Source organism: Chlorocebus sabaeus, chromosome 18, assembly GCF_047675955.1.
Source record: "Chlorocebus sabaeus isolate Y175 chromosome 18, mChlSab1.0.hap1, whole genome shotgun sequence".
In the NCBI taxonomy this organism is placed as follows: domain Eukaryota; kingdom Metazoa; phylum Chordata; class Mammalia; order Primates; family Cercopithecidae; genus Chlorocebus; species Chlorocebus sabaeus.
Window position 1 is genome coordinate 1,645,986 of NC_132921.1, and position 27,523 is coordinate 1,673,508.

Here is a 27,523-nt window from a genome sequence, read left to right on the forward strand (position 1 = left end):
GTGTCCGGGTGCTGGACGCCTCTGGAGCCCACACGCCCTCCGACCCCACGAGAGCCTTGGGGTCGGGGTCACTGAGGGCTGCACGTGGGCCGCAGGGGCATATGCTCTTGGGGCTGGCGCAGGGCTCAGAGCTCTGTCCCAGAAAGCCTGGGGAGGGACTCAGGAGTGTCCGCTGACTTCCCTCTGCTCCGGGGCCTCCGGGGACACGTGCAGAGACACACGCATTAGCACCTTAAAGCAGCGAGGCCGCTGTGAGACTCAGGGACTTATCTAGAAGTGACTGTCAAAAGCGGACCGACACTTGCTAGCTCGCCGCTGGATCGGAACTGGGCCTCGAAGCCAGGCCCGGCGCAGGCCGCAGCACAGCCGGAGAAACGGCTGCCCACCTGCCCACCCCGCAGGCTCCATCCTCTCACCTGTGGCTTCAGAAATCTCTTTGCGGGAATCCTGGCGTTTTGTGTTACCGGAGGACTTATTTTGCCACATCTTACATTTTGGAAATTATTTTAAGCATTTAGAAAGGCTGGAATGTTTTGTGTTTGGTTTCATGTTTCTAAACGAAGTTAACTCTAACTTAAAAATCAAAGGACTCACACCTGTGATCCTAGCACCAAATCTGTGAGGCTGAGTCAGGAGGATCACTAGAGGCCAGGAGTTTGAGACCAGTCTGAGCAACATAGTGAGACCCCCATATTGGAAATAAAAACAAAAATAAAAATAAATCAAAGGGCCTGAAAGGTACCATCAATAATTCTTAGAAAAAGCCAGGGACCGGGTGCGGTGGCTCACGCCTGTTATCCCAGCACTTTGGGAGGGCGAGGCAGGTGGATCACCTGAGGTCGGGAGTTCGAGACCAGCCTGACCAACATGGAGAAATCCAGTCTCTACTTAAAAAAAAAAAAAAAAAATTAGCAGCGTGTGGTGGCGCATGCCTGTAATCCCAGCTACTTGGGAGGGTGAGGCAGGAGAATCGCTTGAACTTGGGGGGCAGAGGTTGCGGTAAGCTAAGATTGTGCCATTGCACTCCATCCTGAGCAACAAGAGTGAAACTCCGTCTCAAAAAAGAAAGAAAAAAGAAAAAGGCTTGGAGGAAGTTGTTCCACTGGGGAAGGAGGCCTGTGGCTGGCGCCTCATCCTGAAAGGCCAAGTAACTGGTTATATTCACATCAGTGAATTCAGTACTCCAGAAGCACCTCTGCAACACGTAGCCTTCTGCGGACGGAATTCCAACACACCAAGAGAAACGCTCCATCTCTCTAATTACAAAAGCATGGGAAATACGAGTAATAGCCAACATACAATTCTTTAAATGCTTGTGAAATAGCGATTTTTTTTTTTTTTTTTTCTGAGATGGAGTCTCACCCTGTGACCCAGGCTGGAGTGCAGTGGTGTGATCTCGGCTTACTGCAACCTCTGCTTCCGAGCTCAAGCAATTCTCCTGCCTCAGCCTCCTGAGTAGCCGGGATTACAGGCACCTGCCACCACGCCCGGCTAATTTTTGTATTGAATATTTTCTAATATAATAATAATAATTAAGCCAGCCTTGCAAACATATGTCAAACGTTTTATCTGTGTCTATGAAGTTTAGAAAAGCTAGGATTTTCTGATGTCAGGGAGTATGCATTAATAAAATTATTAAGCTCAGCATTATCTTCTACTTAAAAAGTTTAACTTGTTATTCTGGACAAGCAGACATTTGCTGAGCTCAGCTAAGTGCACCTCTTCTTAGACAGTTGTTACTTTAAATAGTCACTCTTTCTTGTCCGCACATCTTATAATAAAGTAGACATTTCTACTAAATATTATAATGAAGATTAACATAATTAAAAGTAGTTCTGAACAATTTTGCAAGATAAAGATTGGGAGTTAAGAAGCTTTTTTGAAGTGAGTTTTTATCAAAAGGCAGGCAATGCCCCCTTTCTGCAAGACCTGATGCCCATGTTCTCTTTGTGGTTCCTTCAAAGACGAGCTATCTGGGTGTGGTGATGCTTTTTTCCCCCGTGGTTACAAATATTATTTCCACGCATTTATTACTTTCACGTGGCCTACAATTATTCATTTAACGCTCCCAGAGCCAACTAAGTTAGATTCCATCAGCCACACACTGTGGGCAAATTGAGCTTCGACTTGGCCAATCCTGTACTATCTGTGGTTGCGATCAGATCGATCCTGGAGCAATAGGCATCGATCCCTAAGGCAGGCAGCAAACACGTGTGGTCTTTCTCACACACACACACACACACACACACACACACACTCTTTTCAGCTGGTGTACTGAAGCCTACGTATGGAGGGCACCATGTGCACTCGTCAATTTGCTGTGCACCCACCAGGACATGGTCGGAGTCCACGGACAATGGTTGGTTTGTGCCAAATTGAAACCCACGCCCAGGGAGGACGTGGAGACACAACTCCTCTGTCAGGTCCCCTTTTCAGGGCTTTTGAGAAAATCTTCAATCTGCCTTCAGTTAAATACTAAGTCTAGCCATGATTTTCAGTTTTTTGAAGACCACTGAGTGTTTCTAAAACTGAGGCTCTAATCCAGGCCAGTGGTAGGAAAAGGTTATTGGGTTCAGAGTTTGGTCTCAGGGACCATCCTTGAAAATGACCACTGTATTGTTGTAATTCAAAACTTGGTCTACAGCTACTCTTCAGCAGATGGTGATGGAGGTGGTAATGTCAAGGTTAAAACATAAATTGAAAGAACAGAGTAACCAAGTCATGAGGTAACTTCTCAGTGAGAGACGGCAACGCACACATGAATAAATACACAGGGTCTTTAGGCAAGGAATTAGCTCCGAATGAATGAGGTGGGGGATTCATTAACTTTAACAACAGGTTAAATTTTATTTTCAGATCCTGTAACATGTTCTGAGATGAGAATATATATGTTTAGAGTTTGGCTTGGGAAAAACTAATTACTTACAAATATTTATTAATGAAAGTTCATTTGCCCAAATTACCTACAGCCCCTAATTAAAATCTGAGGTTTATGCACTCTATTTCTCAATAATAAAGAAAGATCTAGTAGTTTCTTGGGTGAAATTATAGGCTGATTATTCAACTTACTACTCAGCATGTGTCTATAATGTCCAATAATAACTGCATTGTTTATCTTTGAGACAATATGCTTTAACAGTACCTCTTGAATTACCAGTAGGATTTTTAAGAATCCCAAATATAAAGTGTCTGGGTTGCAAAATTTTTCTTGATGGTTCCATACCTAACATTTCAAGTAGGCTGAAGCTGTGCAGTTCTGCAGACCTGCCAGCTGTATTTCATGATGGAATGTGATGCTCTGTTACTAAAAATCACAAAGAAAAACAAACAAGGGTGAGAGGCTTATGTGCAAAATCTTCCTTAAACGATCTCAGTGTGTGGGGAAGTCTTTCTGCACTTTTTAATTGTGTATTCATAAGACTGTCACCATTTGACATAGAAAATGTTTTTCTAGGCCTGCTTGTTCTGTTGCAGCAGCGTGAGGGTGGGCGGGCACGTTTTTTCTGGGTAAATTAAGGTCACCACGGGAGCTGTTCTTAAACCGTCCTTGATACGGCAAAGAGAAAAAAAATATCAAACAGAAACATTTTGCATTATACATATAATTAAAAGATCTTGTGAGTTATAAAAATGATTTTGTCATTTAGATATTTTTATCCCTATTTGTAAAAAGGTATTGGTATTAAAATTCAGATGTCCTTTAAGTTAAGCTAGAAAGAACGAAATGGAAATTAGTCACGCCTAAAATAACCACGAGGAATGAAGGAAATAATTTACACTTTTCTGTAAGAATTGTAGTTTATAGATCATTCTGTAATTTAAAATATGTGCATCATACCAACATAGAAAGTATGGGGGAAGGGTTACCCATTTCCCATGGTCACAAATAATCACATTTGGAACAACTGTAATCAAACATTTATTTCCACGTCTGAATCATATACAGTGAGCGGTTCATACTACTATGAACAAGTCCTTGCGTCTTTCGCTGCAGGGAGTGGCCTATGCACCATTTGTTTTTCATTTACTGATGTAAAGAACTTTGGACAGAACAGAACACAAACGTAATCTGACACCGTGACATCTCTTCTTCCTCTTGTCTTGCTGGCTTTCCGATTTTCCCACAGGGTTATCCAAGCTCCCCGAAAGGCAAGTATTCGCTAGGAATGGTCTGTCCAAATGACAATCTATGATACTTCCAACGAAAACAGGCCAAAGATGCAGACCGTGGTAGAAATCAGGACAGTAACACCAATGTTCATAGTTTAGGCTCTCTGATATTCTACTAAGGAATAACAAGAAAAAAAAATACATTGTTTTCAATTGCATACTCTTTTGAATATATAACGCTGTAATGAGGGGCTGTGTGTGTACTTGTGCGCAGGACTTATGGAAAAATCAAATATGTGTCTAACGTCCCTTATCTAACAGAATATGCAGTAAGCATCAGTTCACAGCTTGATTTTATTTTACCAAGTATAGTTGCATTTTTAACATCAATAAGTTCAATGGCTTTTTCATTTAAAAAAAGATACAAATACATTTTTCATGATCCAAAAATGATTCCATGTAGTAGTTTCTTTAGCAAATTTACTTGTAATTGATTTTTCATATCTATGGGAGAATATTTTTAGGTAATAACTCATATTTTCTCTCTATATAATAAATACCATCAATTTTTTTCATGATTATTTTTGGGTAAAGAGAAAGATGTACATTAGTGGTAGTTCTTAAAAAAAAACATGGAAGTTCAGAACTGAAAAGAACTGAAAAGGAGTTGAATATCATCAAATTCTACCCTCTTCCTACAGATAGGAAAGCAGCTTTTACATGGCACAGAGTGAGAACCTTCTCCACGCCGGGCCCCCTTCCCGGGCCCCAGCGTGGATTGTACCAGCCAGGACAATGCGGAGAGGACAAGGTCACGCCCCAAGCCTCGCTTGGTACAGAAATGCTGAAAAGAGAATGGACAAAAAAAAAAAAAAAAAAAAAAGGAGGCCTCTATTGTCATTTCATTTTAGTTTTCACTTCATAAAGAATACTGAGAATTAATGCCCAATATTTCCTTCTTACATGAAAAAGGGGAATGTAATTTCCTTCCCATGTTATATAGAATATGTTGTAGATCAAGTTTTAACATAGCTAAAAAGCAGCAAACAGGTCTGCCGGGATACACGTTTCATGTCCTCTTTTTTTTCAGTGAAGCACTATGTCGTAAGAAACTTTTCAAAGGAATAAACAGGTACTGGCTCCCTGTCTCAGTAATTAGGAAACGAGCACAAGGTGGTAACACAGAGGCTGAACACGGGGCCCTCAGGTTGGCAGTGAGCTGGCGGGTGACAAGCTGAGCGAGAATGAAACACGTGCAGCACCGTCTCCGGCTTCACGCGTGCACCAGAAGAGGGACAAGAGGTTTGGGCGTCTGCGGCGTCACAAACCACCACAGTGAATACAGTGATTTGAAACTGGTTGGGCTGGAAACATACATGCAGCCTAGTGATAAAGAAATGGCCCTGATGTTCACCGGGGCTTCGTAAAACACAAGATGGGGACCGGGCAGTGCCTGCCAAGCGCAGAGGAAAAGCAGGTAGGGGCTCCCATGCCTCCAAGCTTCCATGGGGCCAAAATTAAACAGCAAGAGCTGGAAGACAATTGCTTTTTAGCCCTTTAGCAGTACTTATGAATTAGCTTAAATGTTAATGTTTCCTGTAATGAACTTAGAAATGTATTTAAATAATTTTTAGGGATTGTTGGCATTTATGATTCTTTGATACACAGTTTACATCACCACAGTTGGCATCAGAGAGCAGTAAACACCCAGGCTTGCCAAGTCGAACATCTCTGACCTTACCTCTGGAAATATTTTTAAAATACAAGAAGTAAATCCCTTTTCTCCTGCATTTTAGTTTATGTTAATTACTTTAGATGGCTGTACATTTTTTTGCTAATTCCTTACTTTAAAAAAATTGAATTTACTATCTCATTTAGTCAGTTTACATTTTATAATTTCTATTCTAGCATTGAAATCAACATGGTTTGATTTCTAAGGCTTACGATATCTGCTGGAAGGTTGGCCTGGATTGGTTAGTTTAGTGGTTAGTACCTTTATCATTTGTACTTTCCAGGTAAAAATCACTGTAGCTTTTAGGTTGTCACTAGTTATTCATTTTAAAAATAAAAATAATAAAAAAAGAAGAAATTGATTACATATCTTGAAATCCAGGAGCTATAAAATCATTCTTATTAAATGTTATCAGTGAGGGAAAGCTTATTTTAAATTAAGGACGTTCTCCATCTGGAATTAAGCTGTGTGGAGCCACCATCCATGAACTCAAAACTGCTGCTGCTGCCACACTGTGGGCACCGCCCCACCCACTCCTATCCTGTCCTGTGATTAGATGCACATCTATGTGTTCAAGCAACCTGAAAAGCTGGCATTTTCCCTTCATGCTGATGACAGGAAGGCAATTCTGAGCGGTCATTTTTGGGCACTGTGGAGTCTCTGATATGCAGGAATTTTCTACCACATCTGCTTCCATCATAGACGTAAAAAGAACCCACAACTAGGAGGCTGGATTTTTATTTTGGAAAAAAGCACAAAGTAAAAATTTCAAGACCAATCAAGATGCACCGAGACGCTGCTTAAATCTAAGCTGCCAACCTGTGTTGACATTCCCGGTGGAAATACCACGGACACACACCCACCACAAATGACCTCCTCAAATTCCACTTTCTCCATTAGGGAAATCAAGGAACGCAACTCAGAAATAACATTACATCCTGCATTTTATTCAATTCCATGTGACAAAAATAGTAACCTAGACTAAGACATCCATTTCAATCAGGAGATGTGTCAAGCCACAAGATTTAATAATAAAAAATATTGGGTCTAGGTAACAATCCCCAGCTGCTCAGAGAGGCCCCGGCCCCGCATGGCATTACAGTATAAAAATAGCGTCTCTCTTCACCATGCAGAGGGATGGCCTAGCCCTGCACACAGGAGGGTCAGTCTCACTGTACCTTCATGAGCCATCTTATTTACAACACTTTACATTTCTCTTTAGTTATATACACATCCATTTGGGAGAAGAGAGAACACTATATGGTACCACATACTAACCAAAAAACAAACAAACAAAAAACCACACACACACACCAGAAAGGACACCGATAAATAATGAAAACATTCAACTGCTGAAACACAGCGACCTCAAGCCACCTCAGTTTTCTCTGCCTAATGCTTGAGACACCCCGAGCCCTCATCCCGTGAGAAGAGGTGGCACAGTGGGGCCAAGTTACATCTCATCACCGTGGAAAACAGAGCTGTAGAGTTCAGTGTTCATTTCCAATAGAAATAAACAGCTAATGAGTCTTTGATACTCTTTTTGTTCAGTGACACGCTGGCACACACAGCCCATCCTCTTACAATGATTGTTGTTGCTGCTGTGGTTGTTAGGAGAAGATCGTTTTATTTTTCTGTCTCAACCGAGAAGACCTCACTGTCCGGGCATGCAACTCCTCGTACTGTTACCCAGCTGACAGAGCATCTCTTGAACAATTTTGTTGTTGGAAGTTCATAGTGTCAGACGCCAGCACGCTTGCAACGCACGAAAATGAGGTAGTTCACACGACGCCGTGTTTGCGCTGCCTCGGCCGCCCCTGCCTCCCGGGCCCTCCCGGCTGGATGCAGCTCAGCCATCAGCGCCAGACTGTGTTCTGAAAAATCAGAGGACACTGTGCTTTGCTTTCATCTGAGAAGATAATAAATAAATCAGGAACTCGGAAAATTTCAAAGTCATGACTGATTGTACTGCCTGATACTTGCCATTTCTCTTGGGTTTACTGTCCATGTGACCAGTGCCACCAGGCAGCCACAATCTTGTCTGTGGGTGAGAGAGAGACAGACAGACCCGCTTACGGGAAAATCAGACCTGCAAAAGGTTCTCTTAGTTCCTTCCTGGCTTGGACTGATGTCACAGTCCTAGGATGAATTCACCAAGGTTTCATTAGGGGGTGGTCACAGTTTTTAAATGGGCTTTGTGTTTGTAGAAAAGTTAAATAAATCATTTTAACTCAAGAAACGGCAGGCCCTATTTTCTGAGGAGCTGACAAGTCTTGGTGGCTTTTCTTTTTAAGTGGCATAGATTTGTAATATTGTTTGACCATAAGACAAAACAAGAAACTGTAACAGTTTTCCCATTTTCCTTAAATTGAAGTACTATTTATAAAATACTTTACATCTTTTTAAATTTTCAAATTATAGACAAACCTCCCGAATACAAAATACTAAAAGTGCAATAGTATAAATTAAGAGTTTGCAACCACATTATACAAACATTACCTTTTTATTGTACAGCTTTGATAATGTGAAATATTTTCTCACAACTGTTTATAATGTTGTGAGTCATTTACGGTGATGTTTGTCTGTAACTCGTTCCCCAGTCACTGGGCTACAGACCACACTAGAAAACAACAGTCCACATAGCAGCTACAAACATTTAAATTAAAAAAAACAAAACAAACAAACAAACAAAAACAAAAAAAGGCTTATTACTGACAGGTACTCGCACATGAAAAGCATGCTATCTTTCTCAACAGAACTTCACAATTTTGCCTGCATTGAAATAATCCACTTATTTATAGTAAAACAAATCTTGCTTAAAAAAAAAATCACATAGCCAGATGTATTCTGCAGTACAAAAGCTTCGTTTAAGGTCGGGGCTATTATATTGTCTGTTACCCGCATAATCTTAACATTATAAATACTACAGACGAAGATAGTGTCATGATACACAGCATTGGAAGTACTAAACCACGTCTTTAACATGAAGAGTTCTAAAAAAACATCGTTCAAGTGTCTAACTAATTCAAACGGAACCATCAAATGAGTTTCACTGGAATACCGCGGGGGACCCCTTTCTCCCTTGTAGAGATTATTGGGTTTCAGGAGAAAGGAAGTGGACATGGTCTGAGCTCCTTCTATTCCTAAGGCCGTTTTCCAAGCACTTTTTTTTGACGGAAACTTATGTAAAAGGTTGCAGAGTTCTCAAGAACAGTCAGGCTTGCTGTTGAAGGGAGCGCCATGCAGCACTTACAAGACCCCACCTCTCGGCAGTCGCACAAAGTGTTTTCTGCTATGGGTGAAAGTGTAATGAGAACCGAGGCAAGGAAGGTCGGAGGCCTGACGTTCCAACTTCAAAACGTGGGCCTGGGCAGGGCAGATGAGCGAGTCACTGGCTAGTTGATACCAATCTCCTTGTTATCCTCGATAAACCGTGTGAATGGGCGGCTGGCTGCTGTTTCTGAGCTTGCTTTGTCCAAGCTGACGATGGGTGGGCTACTGCCGGTGCGCGCTTTGTCCATCCCACTGGCCATGGTGCCCAGAGGGGGGAGGGCGCTGCCCCCGAGACTCACGGGGAGCTGGGGGATGCCTCCGTTCTGGATGACGGAGATCTCGTTGTTCTTCATGGCGAGCCCGTTCGTGATGGCTGCAGCATACTGGTTCCAAAAACTGGGGTCGACGTTCATTGCCCGAGCTGCCAGGTCCTTCTGGAACATTTCAGAGAACTTCAGGGCATCGCCCCCTAGGAGAGCCATGGGGTTCTCCACAGACAGGCGGCGGCCGCGTCTCGCGGGGGCGTTATTCCACATGTGTGTCCCCATGTGCACCTGCGCGAGACACGGAGACAGCCCACGAGTAAGCGCCCAGATACGGAGGCAGAGCTGCTCCGCGTTCACTGTGGCAGACAGAGGTCTACCCCGCTCCCAAGCGCGACTTAGGGACAACAAAACACAGGTGGACTTTTCTGGGCACTTCATATTTCTACATGCAAACATCTTGTTTTATTGAACATAATAAGCAAAACCAACAAATATAAATTAATGAATGCGGTCTTTCATTAGACAAACTTTAATTTTCTCCTAAGGTGTAAAGCCCACATGGCCACCCAGAGAACGTTCTGGAGCTCGAAGGGTCCGGGGTCTTGCCCCTTCACTTGCCCAAGCCCTGGCTCCCTTCATGGCCTCCACCGTCCCCCACTTTGCATCCTCTGCCGCTGGGACTGTCTGACTGTGCCTCTCTCCTCTTGCTTTCTCTCAAATGAGAAAACATTAATTCTAGAACATCCCAGGGCCACCTGCAGCCAGCAGGCCCTTGGGGCAGTTCTTACCCAGCCCACACACGCCGGGTAGAAACCACAGGCATCGATCTTTGGGCTGTCTGAAGAGGCTGCCGGAACCCAGACAGGCTGGCTTTGCAAACGAGGACTTCACAGAGGACATAAAGCAGCCATCAGCCAAGACGGTACAAGGCACGGGCCTGAGCCACCCAGTAGTCGTCACACACCCTCTCTACCACTGCTGCTGCGATCTCAGCACAGCGCTGGCTCCTCTGCCCCACGCCAGGAGTTTCTCACCCTCCTGTGGGCCCTCTTGGCAGCCACAAGGGCAGAACGACAGGGCCTGTTGAGTGACCTCGCCTTGGTACTGCTTGTATTACATGTGAGGTTTAAAACCAAGTCTATTTTCCATCAGATTCAAGAGGGCTTCAGGCCCTGGACCTGCCCCCCAAGTTGCAAAGTGAGTGTTCTCACCCCTAACCAATGCCTAACCTGGCTGAAGCCATCAGAGGCCCAGCTGCATGTGTCCCTGGGGAGAGGCCCAGGCTCCTGTCCCTCCTGCAGCGGATTAACAGCACGTAGCCTAAGTGTGTGTGCACAGGGACACACACGCCAGACACCACACACACGACATGCCCATTTGGACACGCACATTATACACGTATGCATACATTATACACCCACACATGGGGCACCTACACATGCATACTCATACACAACCCATGCATGCACATAGGTAACGGCTCACCCACACGCACACCCGACACACACACACCACGCACATGCATGCAAACACACCCACACCCACACGTGTGGCATCTCGTCCCCCTGGCCAGGATAGGTGCAGGACCTCGGTCGCTGTGTCCGCGGCAGGTGATGGAGGAAGCCACCGCGGCTCGGCGCACCGCAGCCGGGGCTGGAGCCTGCCATGCTCTTACCTTGAGGTTGCCCTTGGTGGTGAAGGCCCGGCCGCAGATGGTGCAACCGAACGGCTTCTCGCCGGTGTGCGTGCGCTCGTGGATCTGCAGGGCACTGGCCGAGGAGAAGGTCTTCCCGCACGACTGGCAGTTGTGCTGCTTGGGCGTCCGGCGCGGCGGGGGGGCCAGCATGGGCGTCAGGCCCGGGCCCATCACTGTCTGAGGCCCGGCGGGGACCTGGACGCCCGCGGGCAGCGGGGGACCCTCGCCCAGCGCCATGGCCTTGCCGTGACCGTTCACTTCCACTTTGATCATGGTGGGTGCGGCGCTGGAGATCAGGCTAGGAGTGCTTTGGCTGGGACCTAGAGCAAAGTTGGGGTCAAATAACTGAGAAGGCAGCTCTTTCAATCTGTGTGTCAGTAAGTGCTGTTTTAAATTACCCATAGTGGAGCACCCTCGCCTGCAGAGCGCGCAGACGAACGGCCGCTCCTTAGTATGGCTGCGGTAGTGGATTTCCAACGCGCTCTTGCAAGCAAAAGGCTTGCCACAGACACCACACACAGTGCTGGGACACTTACCCCGCTCCCTGTTCAGGAACAGCAGGCTGAAGGGCGCCTCCTCCTTGATGCCCACGCGGCCGGGGGCGCCTCCACTGCCTGGGGCGGGGGCCGGGCTGTCGGGCCTCTCGGTCTTGAGCGGGATCTCCTGGGGCTCCTCCGGGGCGCCCAGGCCCGGGGACTTGGAGCGGAAGCTCTCGCCGTTGCTGGGGGCTGGCGACAGGGCCTGTGAGGACGAGGACTCGGACAGGGCGGGGCTACCCGCGCTGCGGCTCTCCAGGTCGCCCACGGCCGACGAGGAGTCGTTGCTCAGGCGGTCACTCTCTCCGGACCCGTTATCCACGGACTTGAGGCTGGTCAGCTGCTGGCAGCTCATGACCGAGTCGATCATCTTCATCTGGTTCTCCAGGGCGGCGATGCTGGAGATGACCGAGGGCGGGGAGGGCGGGCAGGACCCCGCATAGGACAGGAGCGGCTTGGCCGGGTCGCTGGCCGCATCCTTCAGCTCGGCGTCGTCTTCCATGGAGTTCTCATCCATGTCGTCGTCGTAGCTGCTCAGAATCTCCGCGTTCTTGTCGTCGTAGGCCAGCTCGGAGTCCATGGCATCCTGGAAGCCCTCGGGCAGCGGCGTGTTGGGGATCTGGCCGCCCATGTGCATGCGGATGTGCTGCTGCAGGACCACGGCGTTGGTGAACTTCTTCTGGCAGATGGGGCAGGAGTGCTGAACGCGCAGCGGCGGCTTGGCGCGGTGCACCCCGAAGTGCGTCTTGAGGTTGCCCTTGGTCGTGAAGGCGCGGCCGCAGATCTTGCACTTGAACGGCCGCTCCCCCGTGTGCGTCCGGTAGTGCATCTTCAGCGCGCTCTGGCAGCTCAGCACCCGGTGGCAGATGACGCACTGGTTCGGGTCCGTCATCTTCTTGTCGATGTTCTCCACCAGCTGCTGCAGCTTCGAGGTTTCCGACGTTTGCATTGAGTCCAGCAGCCCGCCGAACGGAAACTGGGCCTTGAACTGCTCGGAGACGGCGGGCAGCCCGGGGCTGCCGAGGCTCGTGGGGGCGCCATCCACCGATGTGGGCACAGCGCTGGCCTGCGCGCCCACGGGAGCGTCCCCGGCCCTGGCGTTGGTGCAAGGCAAGCTGACGGGCTCGGCTTTAGTCAGGGGCGGCCCACCGAGGAGTGGCTGTGGGGACTCGGCGGTGGCTGACACGCCGGACTCGGGGTGGTTGAGGCCTGGGGACAAGGAGGCGCACTCGCTGGAGGCGGGCGAGGGCCTCTGCGGGGAGCGGCTGACGGGGGTGGCGCTGGGGGAGTCGGCGTAACCGTGCGCGCCAGGGACAGTGGGCGGCAGTTGTAGCCCCACGGACGTGGGCACGGTAGGCAGCACGGGCTTGCTGTCCAGCCAGGTGGTCACGGGCTTCTCCGGGGGCAACGACATGCCGTAGGGGATGCCCGAGCAAGTGGGCACATTGTCCAGGTACTCGGGGACCGGGTAGGGGTTCATCTGGATGTGGGGGTACTTCTCCTTGTGCCTCTGGAAGTGCACCTTCAGGTTGCCTTTGGTGGAGAAGCGGTTCCCGCAGATGTTGCATTTGAAGGGCCGCTCGCCCGTGTGCGAGCGCAGGTGGATCTGGAGCGCGCTGTCACTGCCGAAGACCTTGGCGCAGAAGCGGCACTTGTGCTTGAAAAACGGGTCCTCGGCACTGGCCTTGGGCTCGAACACTGACACATTGGGCGGCTTGCCCTTGCGGTGCTTCATGAGCGCGGACAGCGGGTCCAGGGCGTTGGCCGTGGCTGCGATGCTGACCAGCGGGTTGGGGAAGATGACGCCGCTGGCAGAGGTCTGAGGTAGAAGCGGGCTTGGCAGGCCGGGCGCCGCGCCCAGCAAGGACCCCGTGCCCAGGACAGGCGGCGTGGACGCGCTCTGTGGCTGCGATGAGGCCGCACTCTGCGGCGCTGGGGCCGGGGCGGGGGCGGCAGGGGCTGGGGCGGCGCTGGGGGCGGCGGGCGCGCTGGGCTCCGCGGTGCCACCGGGGGTGCTGGCGCCAGACTCGGGCCGGGACAGGGGCTGTGAGCCTTCGAAGGCAGCCGGGGCGGCGGGGCCCGAGCCCGCGGGGGCGGCAGCAGGGGCCCCCGCCGACAGAGGGAGCGCCGCCAGCCCGGGCAGCTGGCTGGGGGCCGGGCCCGGTGCGCTCGGGGCGGCCGCAGGACTGAGCGAGGGCCGCGTAGGCGGGCGCTGCATGAGGGCCACCTGGCTGCGGATCTGCTCGATGAGCTGTAGCTGGTGGATCTGCTGCTGCTGCAGGGCCATGAGTTGCTCCAGGATCAGAGGCACGGCGGCAGCCGCCACGCCGCCACCTGTGCCCGAGCCGCCCGCTGCGCGCGCGCCCTGCGAGAACTGCGCCACGGCCACCTTCGTGCTCAGCAGCGCCTCCAGGGTCACGTTGGTGCTAGGCGCGCCGTAGGCGGGCGTGGGGGGTGCAGGGGCCGCGGGCGGGGGCCGGGGCACGCGAGTGTCCCCCGCGGGTTCCGCGTCCATGGGCTCGGCCTCCTTCTCCGCCGGCCTGGCCTCGCCCTCCGCGCCCTCGGCGCCCGCCTCCTCCGCTGCCTCGCTTTCGGCGCGCTCGCTGGGGGAGCTGGTGGGCGAAGGCTCGGGGAAGTCCTCGGGGGGCGGCGCGGGCGCGTCCTCGTGCACGATCAGCACGGGCGGGAGCTTGGTGCAGCTCCGCTGGTGCTCCAAGAAGTCTGCCCACTTGAAGAACTCGGCGCAGCATTTCTCGCACACGCTGGTCTCCTCGCCCCCGCTGCGGCTCTCGGGCCTGCTGTCGGCGTCGTCCGCGCCTTCCCCCGGGGCGGCTGCAAGACCAAGAGATTGCGTCAGCCGGGGCTCAGCGCCCACCCTCCGTCTCAAAATTTTGCACGAGTAAAATCAATATTTTTTATTTTGTACAAATTACCCCACTTCAACATTTCTGACGTCCCAGCGTGCGTATTCTATGACTCCTTCTAGCTAGCTAATCATTTTCTTAGCCCAATCCATCAAATTATGAGGCCCTATCAATTGTGGATCCTGCTTCTTAATGAAATTCCATAGAAGCCATTGATTTCCAATATTTTCATACAATCCGCGGCTACCCTGTCTGTTGGGTACAAAGCCGGCTTTCGATGGGCTCATTAGGATTCCCCTTTACCATCCGGCTTCCTCATTTCCAGCAAAATTAGAGATGCCTTTGCCAGTTCACTTAACATTGCTAAACTAATCTGTAACCTTTCAAACTCACATCAACACCTGACAGGGGGCCGCGCTGTGGCCGGTGTGGTCCCCACCACGCGGATTTCTCATCTTTAGGCAGCGCGGGGACATTCCAGATTTAAGGTGAGGTTACATACAGAACCTTTGAGCCAATGGGCATTTACTTTATGTAGGCAATTTTGGCTAAATGCTCTCATTTGTGAATGTAACAAAGGAAACATAAGCATTTCTTAACATCAGCTTAGAAAAACAATCTCCGCCAACTCAGAGCGGCAGAGCAGTTCCCCCTCTCTCTGCCCTTACACTTTCTTCCAGATAGGGTCCAATTCTACATTTTAGAGTTTGCCAAATGCATATCAATACAGTCTAGGCCTAAAATGCATCATGTTTAATACAATTAATTGGCTCTGTCAGATGCAATATTTCTTGGCAAAATGAACTAAAATTATATGTTACTGTTATTAGCCAATAGAATTCAGTGGTTTGTTAACAAACTAGAAATTATATATTTAAAGTTCATTTATGTTGACATGTTTAACATGAGAATGTTGTAGTCAGACACACTTTTTGTACCTATTTTCATCTATTCTCATAGAAGACTTAGCAAATTATATGCTTGTGCCATAGTGGAAAACCCTCTAATTGGTTACACATGTTTAATTACTGATGTAGGCAGCCACTTCCTCTGTCTCCCCTTACCCTCTTGTGCCGAATAACAACCATGTTTAATGAACAACTCTAATTCACACCTGATCAAATAAATAGCTATACAGGAATGAGAAATCAACATACAGCAACGTTGCTACCTTCTATTTTTTGGGTGGTTGGGGTGAAAAGTAATTCCCAATAATTACTCAGGTTCTCAGTACTTGCCTGGATATTACTTACTCGTAACTGCTTTTTGTCAACTTACAGATGGAGTGACGGCAACAAATCAGTTCCAACAGACACAATGACAGCTGCACATCAGCTCTTTGTTAAACGCGCACAGTTAAGTGTGAGAACAAAACATCTTCAAGTCTGTGTCCCCGGAAATAATTTACTGTTAGAACATCAACAAATGCAGCATTTGCTAAAAAGCTCCACATTTGTTGGTGTTGTTTAGGGTTTTGGAAAAAGAATAATTTAGCACTGAGTTCAACAGAGAATTCTGATTTTTAAAAAAATGTCCTGTAAAAACATACTTTTCCTCTACTGGAAAAGAAAAAATTTTTTTTGAGGCTAGTTTGTGCCTCACCACGAGGCCATTATACTCAGGTAATTTATACATGCCTTTAAAAAATTATTAGCAGTGTTCAATTAGCATTTTCTTAACTGGCTAAACCATCTGAAGGGGAAAGAAGTTAGAGCTTGCGGCCCATGAAGCCTGCTAGACTTTTAAACTAAATTCAGCGCCGAAGACCAGACTGCAGCGAGAAGTCTCATTACTGTATGGAGGAAGGAATGTAATAGGTATCTGTAATGAGGTTGACTATAGCTGGAAGCAAAGACACAGCTGATTTATACTGCAGATAGGCACATTAGCAAAATAAATACTCCAAGTACTCAACTTTGCTCAATGTATGCAAAATCTAATTTTAAACCCGCAAAGGTTATGAAACAGGGCAAAAAAACAAAAAGAGCCTCAAATCTTCAGGTAAGTAGTTTCTTAATGATTGATAAAAAGGCCTAACTCAAAATCTACTCATGTATCTTAAAAACAACCATAAAATGCAAAGAATTTCTACTTTTAAATTTCTTTTTAAGAGTGGAATGTTCTTCAGCAGTCCTGAATGTTTAAAAACAAAAATCTAAGGCCAAGGTGGGCGGATCACGAGGTCAGGAGATCGAGACCATCCTGGCTAACACAGTGAAACCCTGTCTCTACTAAAAAGTACAAAAAATTAGCCGGGCGTAGTGGCAGGCGCCTGTAGTCCCAGCTACTCGGGAGGCTGAGGCAGGAGAATGGCGTGAACCCGGGAGGCGGAGCTTGCAGTGAGCTGAGATCAGGCCACTGCACTCCAGCCTGGGTGACAGAACAAGACTCCGTCTCAAAAAAAAAAAAAAAAAAAAAAATCTAAGTAGCCACTTAAAAAGTTCATCTGCATTAAGCCATCCACACACATCTATTATAACACAGAAATAACTATTGTAACAAGGAACAAAGTGTTTTAAGGGGTTTTCCAGTATTTTGAAACAATGATACAACATATTTTAAAAATTAAATTATTTTAATAAGAAATCAAATGCTTGCTAATTCCTTGAAACATTTTCTACACTTAACTCCTTACAGAAGATAAAATGTATAACTTACATGCTATACAAAAACATTCAGACAGTATATGTATTTACAATTTTATAAAGTATGTATCTTATTAAAAGAATACTTTTTCTTTATAGGGAATACGTGTTAGGGTTAGGGACAGTTCATTGAGAAAAATGTTTTAAAATTACGTCGATTCTTGGATCATTTAAAGTGAGTTCGGTGTTGAAAGAATTAACTTACATAACCACAAATCAATTTTATCTTTAAAAATGAACATTTCCCAGATTTTGTCACAAACCATAGTGTGCGATAAATATCACTTTTGTTTTTCACAAAGATCTTATGCCATTTTTGCAAAGGTCCTGACCCAAACACATATTTGCATTTTTACATTCTCATTAGTTTTTTAAATATGTTAAATATTTTTAGGGTTCACTTCCTAATTCATGGATGTTGGGAAGTGTTTCCACAGGTAATTTCACTTTTTCCATTGGTAAGTTTGCTAAATTGCAACTGTTTCTCGATTGTGGAAACCATGCATAGAATGTGTAGGCACTTTTTGCCAATAGTCATTTTGTTTAAAGCAATTATAAGTGATAATTACCAGTACAATGAAGATATTCTTTTCAAAGTAAAATAAGCTCCCACTTATTCCTTCAAAATTGAAAAAGGAAATTGTGTTGAAAAATGGCATTGTGACTATTTGGACCTGTTAACAGTTCATTTTGTTAATGAGCCCAAGGAAACAGACGATGCTGGATTTTATAAGCAAAGCTCCATAATAAATTAGACTTTTGACTAAAACAGACCTTAAAGGTCATTATTAACGAAGGAAAAAATTTTCACTACAATTCAGATTTATTATTTCAGGTAAATAAATCAGGATCATCATCTATACTTTCTATTGAGGTGTATATAAAATATCAATAATGTGATCACCTCAATTGTTGTTCTCATGTGCTCACGCTGTGTCTCACTATCAACATTTGAATGTGATTAGCATTCCATAAAAGTTGTAGATAAGAACGAATTTCACAACATAGCCCTGAATAAAAGATACAGGTAAAAACACTCACATGTGGAATCAAAACAATCACGTATGGAATTGAAATTTTGTCTGCATACTTTAAGAATGTTATTAAACAACAATAGTAAGCACTTGACTGAACTGGTTGTAGGAAATAACCAAAGTGAACATATTTTACTAAGGACAGAGTTTCTTGAGAAGTAGCAAGACAATTTGCTGGCTTGTAGACTGAGTGCTGACTTCTGATGCATTCTGAAGAATTAAAATAAGTTCTTATAAACTGCTTCCATGGCCCTTCTCATGATGATGATTAAATGCACATATGACAGTGTTTATGTGCCAATCTGACATTATTCACTTATGTTTAAGTGCTGTCTATAACAAGCAAACCCATGTGGGAAAAATCTGAATTGAGTCCACAATGTTATCATAGACACTTCTAAAGTCCTTTAATCCTGCCATCATATGTCAGATTCATATGTATTTAACCATCTTTTAAAATTAAACTTGTATTTTGAACTGGCCTGTATGCTCCAAAAATGTAAGTTATTACGTTAATTAATATGGCCTAAACTTTTTGTCAAGGCAAAACCATGTCAGCAAGGCACTGTAACAACAGTACAACAGTGACAAGTTTGAGAAATTTATTTCCAATGCAATTTTCATTCTCTTCCTCTCTTTGTTTAAGGGGCAAATTAAAAAGCAAGCATTGCAAACGTTATCATTAATGTCAAAGGAACTTATTTTTTGCACACTGTTCAACAGCTAAGAGATGTGAAACTGTAAACAGGCAGGGGATGGGGAGGAATGGGATTACATGAGAACAAGTCAAGAAAAATGCCAACCAGTTCACCAACTAACAGAACTTAGCAAACAGTCTTCCCTTCTTGGTGAATGGGAATATTTGGCCAGGGCTACTTTTAGGAAGTACCAACCCATTTGCTGTACTGCTTCTCTGTGAACGTGAAGGACGCCTCAGGAGCTGCTGCACCACAGCCCCCCTCAGCTGATCTCAAATTAAGCATCACACCCATGGTACCACATTGGCCATCTGCACTACACAGGATAAAAATATAGGTTTTTTCTTCCATTTAATTTACAGCGATCCCAATATCTGCTTTTTACAGCTAGATTTTCAGGGTCTGTATCACCGTGTGCACATTCCCTCCTGTGTTTCTCAGCTATACAGAAAAGGGGAGGAAGGTCCCATATACCTTTCAGGAAAAACAAAAGCGTAGCTTCAAAGACGATAGTTTAAAAAAATATATGTATTTTCCCCTTCTCACTAATAAAATATACACAGAATGTTTAACAAAACTGTTCCTATTCTTAGGAGTGACCCTCGGTGTGAAAGGAACCCCTCAGACTGTTTTTGGTCTTCGCTCAGCTTTAATCCCTGGTCTGTTACAGAATCTACCTATCTTCTAAGGAACGAGGTATCAGAAAGACAGGCAGAATTTTTAGCCTGGATAATTTTTTAAAGCCACAAGTGAAAAAACATCATTGTAATGTGTGTGTGTGTGTGTGTGTGTGTGTGTGTGTGTAAAATGCAGCTGTGTGATTTCCAAGCAAACCAATCCTTTGATTTGGTTTTACATGAGAAATTACATGAGAAATAACCTAAAACAGTTTTTTCAAAAAAAAAATAAGTTTACTTGGAATAGTATTAAAATGCTTACTTTTTACATACATTTTATGTTTGATTGTGTATGAAATGTATAACTTAAGATATGCTGTATATACATATATTTAAGACGATGCTTTCTTCAAAAATTTCAAGCTACAGTTCTTAGCATTTCAAGTACAGTGGCTTGTAAGTAAGCTAACCAATTACAAAGTAGTATTAAAATAGCTGTTCTGTAATTTTCTTTATCAATCTCAAAAGCTCACCTTCAGTACACTTTTGCTGCATATTTTTTATTCATTACAATTAACAAAAGAAGAAGCAGAATTGTTTAGTGCAGGGAAAGGGATGTTAACTTATCCACTTCAATTAGTAACTTTAAAATGCCACGTGGATCTTCAGGAAAGGAAAATGGACTTTTTCCTTTGCCTTTCCATGTCTTAAAATCCAGAAAGCATTTTTCCAGTTTTCCTAAATTGTTAGGAGACACTTATTTTCTTGCAAATTAATTCTTTTTAACTCCTTATGATAGCTTTGAATCCCATAAAGAAAGATGAATTATCACATACTGAGCCCAAGCTGTGAAACAGGAGGAGACAAATAGAGACCCCTACTGTGTTTAACAATGTAGAAGAAATTCCAGACGCAATAGAAAAATTTTCTGTCCTTTTCCCGAGACCTCAGAGTGTGTGCGCACAGCGCTGAACAGTGGAGGGCACTCTTGCCATGCTCAACGCGGCTCTGACCGCACACTCCCGCGCGTCGACACAGTGGCCCACACCTCAAATTTGTTAAGTCACGACCACCTGTGGCACAGTCACCAACTGTCTTCTGTTTAAAACATTTGCAGTTTTTAACCTGTGCGGTGAAGCACCCAGGAGGAGACACTGTTGCCTTTATGGGTACATGCAGATGGGAGCTGGACAGCATTCGCACTTGCTTTAACTATCTGCCCTCGACGCTGCTTCAAATAATACGATGTTTGTTACACTTCAAGGTTGCACAATAGTTCTTTCGTGTAGATGTTAGGCTGTAATCACACTCACAACGAATGCACATGTATCACTATCTATGCCTAATGAAAAATACACAGATCTGAAAATATGTCAGCTGACACAAACAATTTCAATCGAAATTTGATGAGGGGGTGAAAACAAGGTTTTGCTAAGTCACTTTTGGTGAAGATGCAGATGGTTTAAATTCAAAGGCTGTGGTCTCACTGATCTGACACACGAAATTAAACGTGCTATTTCATGACATGCCTACTTGAAAGCACCCAAACACTGTCCGTTTTTTAAATCCACTATGCATAGAAATAAATATGCAAAACCACGTAGACGTATAAATGCCTACATCTAAACAGCTCTAGAGGGGCACATGAGCCACGCTGGGTCCAGAAACAAGGCTATGATCAGCTGTGACCATCAGCCCGCTCACACTCGGGATCAGGTGATGGAATTATTTCCATCATTTGTCAGCACTTCATGGCACCGTTTCATTTCTACAGGCAAAGTCTGCACATACGCAAAAAGTCATCGTGGAAAAGCCACTGCCCTGGGTCGTTGAAGCCAGTGACTCTGCACGTACACAGATCCTACAACAGGATTACCAAACAGTGCGGCGAAGGTCACTCTCAAAAAGAGGGCCAGGAATGCTGACGGATCACGACAAAGTGCTGTGGCACCTGCAGGGTTAATTAAACAGTTCAAGATGCAATAGCTACACAAAAGAAAGCCGTTTTCTCTTCTTCTTTAAGAACTATAAACACTTGTGCTGAACTAGATGGCGTCTGAGAAGCTGTGCAGCACGGCGCAAGCTCGCGGGATCTCTAGTTAACACTCAGATTCAGTGTTAACACTTAACAGAACAGTGGTGAGCCCTGTTGCCAAGGTCAACAGCACAGATGCACTAATTGTATTATGAGCTTGACATCTAGTGGCCACCCCTGGCAGGGCAAAGCAGGCAAAGGTTAAATCAGCAAGGCTTGTCAAAGCACTTCTAACTACCCACCTTCAGGGAGAGACCGTCGGAGGCTGGCCAGCACTCTGCAACCCCACCTTTTCAGACATCAGACAAAAAGGCTTTCTGCGCGGAGCTGGCTGCTAATGCTCGCAGAGAATGCAAAGGGGGTAGGGATTTTAGATAGTAAGCATAACTAATCTGAAGGTGATTGAAAAAGACAGGCCCACAGAGGAAAATATTTAGATGCCACACTGGTATTATTGGATCCCCTTGGTGGACACCGTCTCAGTCTCGAGAACTCTTCCCTTTAATTAAGAAACAAATCAATCTTCATCTCTAACATAGAGACCATTCCATTATTTTATTACAATTAATATTTTATACTTTCTGGAACATGACTGGCCTGGTTTGCTTGGAAATCAGTTAGCTGCATTTTAAATCATAAATGTGTTGAAATTACATGAGAAATAACCCTAGACAGGTTTTTTAAAATAAAAGTTTACTGGAATATTAAATTGCTCCATTTTTACATACATTTTGTTTCATTGTGTTTGAAATGTGTAGTAATTAAGGTATGCTGTAATTACAAACCTGTCCTTCCAAGACTAAAACATGTTGGTCATATTCTGGCAACTGTTCAACAAATCATGTAGGAAAATAAAAACTAATAAAAACAAAAGTCCTTCCTGTTATATTTAGAAGTTATGCTTCTTGAAACTATCTGGCAGCACTGAAAGACGGTGCACATCCTCATTAGAAGTGAAAAAGATTTTCATTGTACTTAAATAAAAGCCAGTGCCAATACTTGTAAGAATGCTAAATTCCAACGAATGGTCAGCACACAGAATAGAAACCCTGGTTGTGCTTTTGCTGAATTTCCCCCAAAAGAAAATATTCTTAGGGGTACCTGGAGATGAATGGTACACAGCTTTTTAGAGATTGCAGTTGGAAATGAAATTTGACCCACTTTTGCCATCATCTTGTATACAAAAAAGAATCAGCTTGCTAAGTAATTCCTGCTGTTACTCCATACCTTTTTCTGGCTTTGAACAACAGATCTAAAAACATTGGATAATGCATATGCCATGGAAGTTGAAAATGTATTGCACATAAAATTCCCAAACTGTTACATAATCAGCTCTCTCTAAGGTGGGAATTAATTGGCATGCTTTTTTGTTGATCACAGAAACGTGCATTTTAAAATAGGTTAAGTTTTTAAATGTTATTTTTAAAAGAAATGTTTGCAAAGTCTTCTTTTCCTCTCCCCTCACCCAACCCGGTTACTTACTTTTTACCTTTCATGTTTCAGAGAAAGCAATCTGCCTGTGAATGTTAGAAAGTGGCTCCTGCATTGTTCCTTTTGGTATGCTGAATTGTAAATGTGTGTAGTGTGCTGGGCGAGCACTGAGGGCAAACCATGCATATACAGATAAAAGAAAAAGATCCTGCGCCAAGCACTGGTGGCCGAGCTTCTTTCCCTTAATTCAGACACAGTCTGTGAATACCACTGGTAAATTCTTAAATCACATGCTCAACACATTTAAAAGGATTTTTAAGACAGCCATATACTTCTAAGTTGGCAGAAAAAGGAAACACACACTTTGAAGCAATTAGTGCTAACAACAAAATATAGGATGGTAAATGGTTTTAAATTATAATATCCTTTTGTTCCTTCTTAAATACATATATTCTAACAATAAAATACATTTCTTAAATTATATTTTATTACAATAAAGAATAGCAATATTGTATCTTTTAAAGTTCTTAGTGGGCATATAACTGTCATTGGAAGTTTTAATTAATTTTTTTTAGAACAAAAATATTCATCTGGCTCGCAGGATTACTAGTGGTGCAAAGTTAACTGGATCCCAAAGCTGCAGCACCTTTTTTTCTAAAATAGGAATGAGATCATCTGCAAGTAAATAATTTTAAAAGACAATTTCTGTTAGGAATGTCTCAATAATTTTTTTTTTTAAACAAAAGGATGACTTTAGAACTTTACATAAATTATCCTTACTTTTTCTCATTCTAGACACGTCATGTTTAATTCCTGTAGTGATAAAGTTTGGGTAGCACCAGTTATTTTTGTATAGAATCCTTTCATTGCTTCAAAAATAAATCAATTATTTTTTAAGAGATACAGGCTTTGTGCTGTAAATTAACGTGACTGCATCTCTGTCCCCCATTATACTAAACATTTTTGCATATAATATTTGTTCTGCATGACATTATCAGTAGCTTTCCATTCTACTGCATGTAGATGGACCTGCTGCTTTAATTAATATGTCACTCCCCGAGTGATACAAAGGAATTATTTACCTCGTTTCTAAAACACTAAACTAACTCAGCTCACTTGTAACTTCCGGCACGGTCTGTTTATTTCCATTGCATTTAACAAAATTAAAATTCTGAGGAGATCTGATTCAGGTTGGAGTAATTTGGTTTCCACACCCATTTATCTTTTAAAAATTTTTACTTAGTTATCTTAGGAACGATGCTGAGTGCGACCGAGTAATACACAAATGGGGCATTCCTTGACTTAACACGGAACAGAGTGTCTGTTATGCTCCTTGAACAAGCTGCTTCGAATATAATTAAATGAGAAAGAACTAAAAAAATAGTTTGCCTAAACTATCTCAAACAAGCATGGAAACTGCTCGACCAAGACTCAGCCCCAGACGGTATTTCGGGCCTGTTGCAAAATATCACCAGGAACTGTGACAACGTCTGGATTACAACTCTGGATGTTGTAAAAAACACAGGCTTGACAAGAACTTTAATTCTACCATGGGTAAAAAACCTGAATATTTTGCATCTCTAAATAAATTCGAGCAGCAACAAGAGGAATTCAAAGTAGAACTTGTGAATAATTTATCCCATCTTAGGCTTTCAAATATAGGCGATATAGCCCTCCACATGTTTACACTATTAAGTTCAGCATGCTCACATTTCTGAAGTGAAATTAAAAATGAATAGCAGTGCCTCAGCTTGTTAATTGTTAAATACAAGGGGGTTTACTCTATTAATTAAAATATGCTTTAATAAAAGGAGACATTGCACATTTTGATAACGACCCTACAAAGCTGAGAAGTATTTACATTGTTGCATTTTGGGGCGGCTGTGAAAGCCGATTTTAAGCTATTCAGGAGCCACAATAATAAAGCTTTAAAATTCCTCACTGGGATGCAATGTAGTTCTTTTGAAGGAAAGACTGTCTTTCTCATTCGGCAGAAATAAATCCATTCATTTGATCATGTAGTCATTGAGGGCGATACAAAACAAACCAAGTGTGAGAAATTCTATGTGATGAAGTAAACAAAACAAAAAAAAATCCATTTCCATGACAAAAAGATTCTTTGTCCTTAATCTACCCACCATATGCAAGCGTTTCTTTTTAGCATATCGCCTGTTCTAATCTTGGCTGACTTGGCTACACAGATAAGACTCCCTTACCTCCACGGCAACAAAAAGACCCCAGCGAGCTCACTAATTTTATTTAATTCATTAATTCTCCAGCCGCGTCAGAAGCATGCTCTCTCGTTCTCATCCGACATGGGTGTCTACCTGCTTTGTCAAACTTTACTCCACTGGGTGGGAAACTCTTCCGCCCCGTTTCCTTTTCGCAGACAGTCTCATTCTCAGAGTAAAAAGATCACCATCTGCCTCCAACAACTTGTAATAGGTCAATCATAAAAGTTGGCCTGGCTATTTTTTTAAGGAGCAAATTATTTTACTGCGAGCTGTGCTGCAGGCTCGGGGTCGCGGGGCCGCCCCTCCTCGGCCCTCCATCCTGGCGCCCTGGGGGCCCCGCGGGGCGCGCCGAAGCCTGGGCGCCGCGGGCCGAGGTTTTAACTCGACGAAGGGGGTGGGGGCGCCCCAAACTTTGCGCGGAAAGGCGCCACTCTGGAAAGTCCAGCCCTTCGCCAGTCTCTAACTTTCGCGGCGCCTGCCCTTCGCTTTCGGATGTTTCGAAGAGGAAGCTCCTACCAGCGAAATGACTGCCAAGGGGTCTCCAGCGCCCGGCCTCGGCGGATCCAAAAAGGCGAGAGAGAAAAGGCCCGCGCGGTCCCTGCAATGAACGCCCCGGAAACACGCCGGGGTTCTGCCGCAAGCAGGGGCCAGGCCCAGGCCGCCGCCGCCGCGCTCACCCCCAGCTTAATTCCCCAGGCGGCCATTAGGCAGGGCCGAGCCCCCGACCTTCTCCTGGCCTCGCAAGATCACAGGCTGCGTCAACGCGCTGGGACACCGCGGGTCACCCGAGGCGGTGCGGGGGGCCGGGGGCACAGGCGGGGCCGGGGAGGTGGCGCGGGCCCCCGAGGCGCCGAACAAAGCTGGCCGGGCGGCGGCGTCCCCGACCCGCGTCCAGCGGTAAGTGGGCTCCGGTTGCCTACCCCGCCGCCGCGCTCGCCCCGGGGTCGCCGAGGCCGGCCCCAGCGCCCTGGCGCAGAGACCCCGGGGGGCGGCGCGGAGGCGGAGGCACCGTGGACTCCCTCCCGCTCCGGCCTTCGAGCCGTCCTCAAGCCGGCCGCGGCCTCGGCGCCCTCCGCGGGCAGCTCCCCGACTCCGAGGAGAGGAGCCAAGTTTACTTCGCCCACAACTCTCTCCGCGGTCGCGCGCGCTCCGGCGAAGTACCCGGGTCCCCGCGGCCGGCCTGGCGCGGGACGGACACTTGCTCGCGGGAAGCAGGGAACTTTCTCCCGCTGCCAGACGCACGCAGCCGCTCCCGCCGCACGCGCTTCCCCAGCCCGGTGGGCAGCCCCAGACCCCCCGGCCACCCCGCAGCCCCGGCCCTCACCGTGCTCGGGAGCCCCGTCCGGCGGCGGCAGCTCCTCGTCCGACTTGAGGTGCTGGGGCTTGGCCTGCTTGCGCCGAGACATGCTGCTAGCGGCGCTCGGGCCCCGCGCGGGGCAGCGGCATCAGCGGGGCGGCCGGCGGGGACGGCGCGGGGCGGGCGCGGGGCGGCCGGGTGGGCGCGGGGCGCGGGGCGGCGGCGGCGGCGGCGGCGGCTGCGCGGGCCGCGCATGGGGCTGAGCAATTAGGCTGGTGAATAATGCATGGCCATTAGCGGAGGGCCGCGCCGATTGGCCGGGCTCCAGCGGACTCCGGCGGCCTATGCAAATGAGGCCGCGCTCGCAATTAGCGGCCGCCGGCGAGGAGGGGGCCGCGGCGCCTCAGGACCGGGGCGCGCGCTACCCGGCACCGCCTCACATCGCGGGCTCCAGGCGCCGCGCTCCTCGACCGCCCCCGGTGCGGCTCTGGCGGGGCCCGGGTGCGGCGCGGGCCGCGGTGGCCGCCCCTCCGCAGGGCGCAGGCAGCAAACTTTGACGGCGTCCGCGCGGCGCCGTCTCCGCCGGCGCGCCGGGCTCGCCCCTTTATAGAGTGTCTGCGCCGCCGCCCGCGCCCCCCCCGCCGCCGCCGGGCGGCCCCTCCCGGAGCGAGCGGCCGCGGGCAGGGCTCCGACCCGGCGCCTTTGTCTCGCCCGGGCCGCTCGGGCGCCGGGCCTCCTGCTCCGGGTGCGCGGGGTCGGCCGGCCGCCTTCACTGCTCCGCCGCGGTTCTCGGCGCAGCTCAGCGCGGCGGGCCCGCTCGGGCTCAGGTGCCCCCGCTCTCCGGACCTTCTCGCCCGGCCCCGCGTCCCCTCCGCGGGCTTCCCCCGGCGGCCGGCCGGGCTCGGAGGCTCGCGGCCGGAGCGGAGCGGAGTGCGCACGCCGGGGTGGCAGGACTTCGGCAAGACCAACTTTCCGGTTCGGAAGCGGCGCGGGCCGCGCGGCTCCTCCCCTCCTTTCCCTCCCCTGCGTGCCCCCTCCCTTTCACTCCCCCCTCT

At 46.9% G+C, this 27,523-nt stretch overlaps 1 protein-coding gene across 1 annotated transcript; it reads right to left on the reverse strand.

The window, feature by feature from the left end:
- Positions 1-5,016: 5,016 nt before the first annotated feature.
- On the reverse strand, positions 5,017-27,049 carry SALL3 (spalt like transcription factor 3). The gene is made up of 3 exons (XM_008013738.3): positions 26,496-27,049; positions 11,057-14,445; positions 5,017-9,669 (listed from the first exon to the last, which is right to left on the reverse strand). Exons 1-3 carry the CDS (start codon positions 26,575-26,577, stop codon positions 9,238-9,240), a joined length of 3,903 nt encoding a protein of 1,300 aa, XP_008011929.2. The 5' UTR covers positions 26,578-27,049; the 3' UTR covers positions 5,017-9,237.
- Positions 27,050-27,523: the final 474 nt, after the last annotated feature.

Bases quoted from the DNA above. Each gene is read 5' to 3' on its own strand.
- SALL3 (XM_008013738.3), bottom strand. From the start codon at position 26,577: ATGTCTCGGCGCAAGCAGGCCAAGCCCCAGCACCTCAAGTCGGACGAG. The intron at 14,446-26,495 runs GTGAGGGCCGGG...TTGGTCTTGCAG, and splicing joins GGACGGGGCTCCCGAGCACG to CCGCCCCGGGGGAAGGCGCG. The intron at 9,670-11,056 runs GTAAGAGCATGG...TGTCTCGCGCAG, and splicing joins CCACCAAGGGCAACCTCAAG to GTGCACATGGGGACACACAT.